We start from the raw sequence: 5,332 nt of genomic DNA, 5'->3' as shown, positions 1-5,332 counted from the left end.
CAGCTCTGGAGACGCACATCACATGCAGCTGATGGAGAGATGCCACTTTACGAAACAGGCCAGTAGCCACTTTGCTCAGGGCACCAGGTTCCCATTCAGAAATAAGAAATGTGAACAAAGAGAGAAGAGAACAACAGCTGAAGGAACCACTGATGGCAGATAATCCACCACACCACACTACAGTCGATTATTATTATTATTACTATAGTATTGAGATAAGCTCCAATCCACCAAACTACAGTCTATTTACATTTCTATTCATCTATTTACATGACCTAACAGCAGTAAGACTCTGGCTACTCGTATAAAACAGACGGCTCCAATTTAAACGCTTGCAAGGTGCAAAGTCAGTGAATGAACAGAGGAAACTAGAGCCTAGAGAAACTAGAGAATTTTAGATAAATAGACTTTGCACAGTAATTAAAATATCTTTATTTAGACTTTAGATTTTCACAGTAATTTAAATATCTTTATTTAGACTTTGCACTTTAGACTTTATATTGCACTTTGCACTTTGCAGTCATGTGGATTAAGGCCCTTAGAGTGCAACTCCAGAAGCAAAGAATGCACCCTGCACTGCACCCTGTAAACTGTGTCTACTTGCCTCGCTCGTATGTGTGTGTGTGTGTGTGTGTGTGTGTGTGTGTGTGTGTGTGTGTGTGCCTCTCTCATGTGTGTGGAGGGTGCAGTGTGTGTGTGTGTGTATGTGTGTGTGTGTGTGTTTCATGATTGTATGTGTGTGTCTGTGTGTGTGTCTGTGTGTGTGTGTGTGTGTGTGTGTGTGTGTGTGTGTGTGTGTGTGTGTTACATGCTTGTGTGTGTGAAGGGTGCAGTGTGTGTATGTGTGTGTGTGTGTGTTTCATGTGTGTGTGTGTGTGTGTGTGGAGGGTGCAGTGTGTGTGTGTGTGTGTGTGTGTGTGGAGGGTGCAGTGTGTGTGTGTGTGTGTGTGTGTGTGTGTGTGTGTGTGTGGAGGGTGCAGTGTGTGTGTACCTGCCACGCTGAGGTCTGACAGCATCAGTAGCAGCGCGGCGTATGAGATGAAGAGTAGAAACGTTCTCATGGTGCTCGTCTCGTCTCGTCTCGTCTCTTCTCTTCTCTTCTCTTCTCTTCTCTTCTCTTCTCGTCTCGTCTCGTCTCGTCTCCTCTCGTCTCTTCTCGTCTCTTCTCGTCTCGCCTGCCCCTCCTTCCAAAACAATCGGTGTGTGGCTCAACAGACAGCTCCTGCACAAGTGTGTGTGTGTCAACAGACAGCTCCTGCACAAGTGTGTGTGTGTGTGACTGTGTCTGCTCCCGCAGACTGTTCATACAGAAACGTGAGTATCAGCAGACACAGATTTGGCTAAATGTCCTAGATTTCTAGTCTCAGTTAATCCTAAGATCCTGTTCAATTAAAATGTCTGTACACTCAAATAAAGAGACATTCCTACTCGATGATGAAATAACGATATAGCTTACATATATAGCATTACCCCATAGATATATATAGCATTACCCCATAGATACAGTATATAGCGTTACCCCATAGATATATATTACCCCATAGATATATGAAGCATTACCCCATAGATATATGAAACCCTTCTAAACACACACAACACAGGTAAGCAATAAAACACAGTTGATAACCCAAACATAATATATATATATATGCTTTAGAGTTTAAATGTTATTAGTGTTAAATGTTTGCCTACATCTTAGCTAATATAAAACTAGATAATCAGCACTGATAAAAACAAAACAAAAAAATCACCAAAACAACCCGCCACACACTTTATACACACTTCCCTCACACCTCCCTCCTCTACCTCCTTGAATGTTTTTCCTCATTGTGTAGGTGGCTTTGGATAAAATAAATGAATAAATTCATAAATTTAAATGTAAAATGTAAAATGTGCTGGTGTCTGCTGGTACCTTGAGGCTGGTGCTGCTGCTGGGCTGGTTCTAGGCAGCTGGGCTCGGGTGAGAGTGCTGCTGCTGGGCTGGTTCTAGGCAGCTGGGCTCGGGTGAGAGTGCTGCTGCGACGCCGTCTCTGAGGAGACTGTGGTCAGGAAACAGGCGGGCAGTGCTGGTCACTACCCACGGAGCCAATGAGTGAGTCTGTGTGTGTGTGTGTGTGTGTGTGTGTGTGTGTGTGTGTGTGTGTGTATGTATGTGTGTGTGTGTGTGTGTGTGTGTGTGTGTGTGTGTGTGTGTGTAAGCCAATGAGTGAGTCTGGGGGTGGGGGCCAGGGGGCCCTCTCTGGGGTACACCCCTATCAGAGGCCATGGACACGTTCAAAACCCAAACACCTACAATAGACCGTGAGCCAGGGCCTCAAAATTTGGAAACCGTTACCGAAAAAGTGGCAAAGGCTACCATACCTTTTCTGGAAGCCTGGAATCTCAGCTTTTCAATGATGTATGATGGCCATCTGACAAGAGTAGTTGTTTTGAGTTATCACACAAAATGTAAACTAAGGTTGAGAAAATAATGTTTATAAATCAAGCAGAACACTGACATAGCGGAAAATCTATATTGGACATATTGGAATATTTTATATTAAATGAGCTTTCATTTAAAACATTTTGTAAACACTGTGGATAAGTACAGCCAACCCTGGATCTCTTCAAACTTTTAATCACACACATTTTCCTGCCATTTCTGCCTAAGTCATCTTTTGTCTTTTAATCCTGTGGCACCAGGGAGCATCAGAGAAACATATAATATCATTTACCCATATTATCTGATTTGGAGAGGGTGATTTTCAGTCTTATATCAGGCATGGCGTTTGAGAAAATAATGCGTATAAATTAAGCAGAACACTGACATAGCTGAAAATCTAAAAACGGTATAACAAATAACAACCTCCACCATGTCAATATATGACATCCAGAAGCTGGCCAGTGGACCTTGCTGAGACCTGAGATGCTGCAGGAATTAACAGACGTACTGATCGACCTTTCTGAAGACTGTACGGTCAAGTGATTCTTCTACAGTGGTTGATGATATAACCTCAGAAAAGACACTCAAGTCTAGAGGCAGGATATCTAGGAGATCGTGGGCATCAGGATGGTTCTCTGTGAGCCACTGGGGAAACTAATTCCAGACTAGCCTCAGGAGGGCTTAATACGTTATTTTGTACTTATGGCCATCCATAACACCACTGACGGATCCCTCAGCCACAGCTCAGATTCAATGCATATGTTCCTTAGGCCGGAAGCGCTTCCCAATCACACCCAAGAACATACAGATGGTGTGAAAGAATCCAAGTCTTAGCACAATGTTGGGAAACCTGTCTCTATGTGCCCACAGAATGTCTGTAACTTTACAGTAGAGAGCCTGATCAAAGGCAACTGACATGTTGCTGATGTGTAAGGAAGTTATGATTTTTTTTTACTTTGAAGGAGAATCTCATGAACAGTTGCCATCTGGGTGGCCGGGGGACTGATGATTGGCTGACAGCACTGGGAATAACATCCACAGACTTTGATGCTGATGTTGTAACCTGTCCCGCTAGGGACGCTTTCATTTGTGGCAGAGTGCAGTCTGCATAGCAACCATAAGAAGTTCCTCTTCAAAGCATCAGCACAGATATCTGTCTTGACCTCAACATAGGATCTAGTTGGAGGACCACACCTAGTTCCCACAGCATACACTGGCAGAGCTGGCAAAGATACAGAGACAGTTTTCTGTTTGCTCTTGGGCACATATCACGCTGGTCTAGGCAGTTCAGGACCGAACATCCGAGGCTGCACTGCTGCATTTGACCCTATGGGATGCTCCACGGCCTGTCAGTGTCTCTTCTACCCTGTCAATATTGTCCCTGGCCTTGAATGATGCAATCTGTGCGAAAATGTCATAAAATGTCATTGACCATGCCTAAAGGTCATGACCTTGACCATTTACAGTAATGGCATTGTCATAATTGGGCTAACCACACCTTAAAACATAGGAATCCATGTCTCATTTGTTATTTGTTATACCGTTTTTATTTCAGCTATGTCAGTGTTCTGCTTAATTTATACGCATTATTTTCTCAAACGCCATGCCTGATATAAGACTGAAAATCACCCTCTCCAAATCAGATAATATGGGTAAATGATATTATATGTTTCTCTGATGCTCCCTGGTGCCACAGGATTAAAAGACAAAAGATGACTTAGGCGGAAATGGCAGGAAAATGTGTGTGATTAAACGTTTGAAGAGCTCCAGGGTTGGCTGTACTTATCCACAGTGTTTACAAAATGTTTTAAATGAAAGCTCATTTAATATAAAATATTCCAATATGTCCAATATAGATTTTCAGCTATGTCAGTGTACTGCTTGATTTATACGCATTATTTTCTCAACCTTAGTTTACATTATGTGTGATAACTCAAAACAGCTACTCTTGTCAGATGGCCATCATACATCATTGAAAAGCTGAGATTCCAGGCTTTCAGAAAAGGTATGGTAGCCTTTGCCAAGTCCAACATTAATATGAAGCATTAATTCATATAAATACATACATACATTAATATGAAGCCTTAATTAATATAAATACATACATACATTAACATAAAGCATTAATTAATATAAATACATACATACATTAATATCAAGCATTAATTAATATACATACATTAACATAAAGCATTAATTAATATAAATACATACATACATTAATATCAAGCATTAATTAATATAAATACATACATACATTAATATCAAGCATTAATTAATATAAATACATTAATATCAAGCATTAATTAATATAAATACATACATACATTAATATCAAGCATTAATTAATATAAATACATACATACATTAACATAAAGCATTAATTAATATAAATACATAAATACATTAATATCAAGCATTAATTAATATAAATACATACATACATTAATATAAAGCATTAATTAATATAAATACATACATACATTAATATAAAGCATCAATTAATATAAATACATACATACATTAATATAAAGCATTAATTAATATAAATACATACATAAATTAATATAAAGCATTAATCAATATACATACATACATACATTAATATCAAGCAAACCTTCATCAGGGGTTCATAAGGAGGGCAGCACATTTCAGATTTGTATAACTAGTAATTGTTGTGTTTAGACTTCATACCATCAAATAGACTAATAAAATAGACTGAATGAATAGAAAAGCCTTGTAAAACCTTGCACATACTTCATGCTTCGGTAGAAAGCATTATATTATAAAGGCCTAAGCATTATATATATTTCCTCTCCCCTAAGCAGTATATATATGTTTCCTCTCCCCCGAGTTCATTCAGCTGTCTTCTACTGACATTTGCAGGAGAATCAACCTTGATATAGGACA

At 39.4% G+C, this 5,332-nt stretch overlaps 1 protein-coding gene across 2 annotated transcripts in view; it reads right to left on the bottom strand.

The window, feature by feature from the left end:
- Positions 1-2,055, bottom strand: part of si:dkey-183j2.10 (probable glutamate receptor) — a 13,444-nt gene extending 11,389 nt beyond the window's left edge. The window contains exons 1-2 of one of the 2 annotated variants that reach the window (XM_048255444.1): positions 1,913-2,055; positions 992-1,222 (exon numbers count right to left, since the gene is read on the bottom strand). In XM_048255444.1, coding sequence (XP_048111401.1) covers positions 992-1,061 — 70 coding nt within the window. In that variant the 5' untranslated portion in view covers positions 1,062-1,222; positions 1,913-2,055. The remainder of the gene's footprint in view (positions 1-991; positions 1,223-1,912) is intronic. The other variant, XM_048255445.1, reaches the window with a different exon arrangement.
- Between the last annotated feature and the right edge of the window lie 3,277 nt (positions 2,056-5,332).

This window comes from Alosa alosa, chromosome 10, assembly GCF_017589495.1.
Source record: "Alosa alosa isolate M-15738 ecotype Scorff River chromosome 10, AALO_Geno_1.1, whole genome shotgun sequence".
Taxonomy (NCBI): Eukaryota; Metazoa; Chordata; class Actinopteri; order Clupeiformes; family Clupeidae; genus Alosa; species Alosa alosa.
Note: the sequence above shows the minus strand (reverse complement) of the source record. Positions and strands in the feature narration are given on the sequence as shown.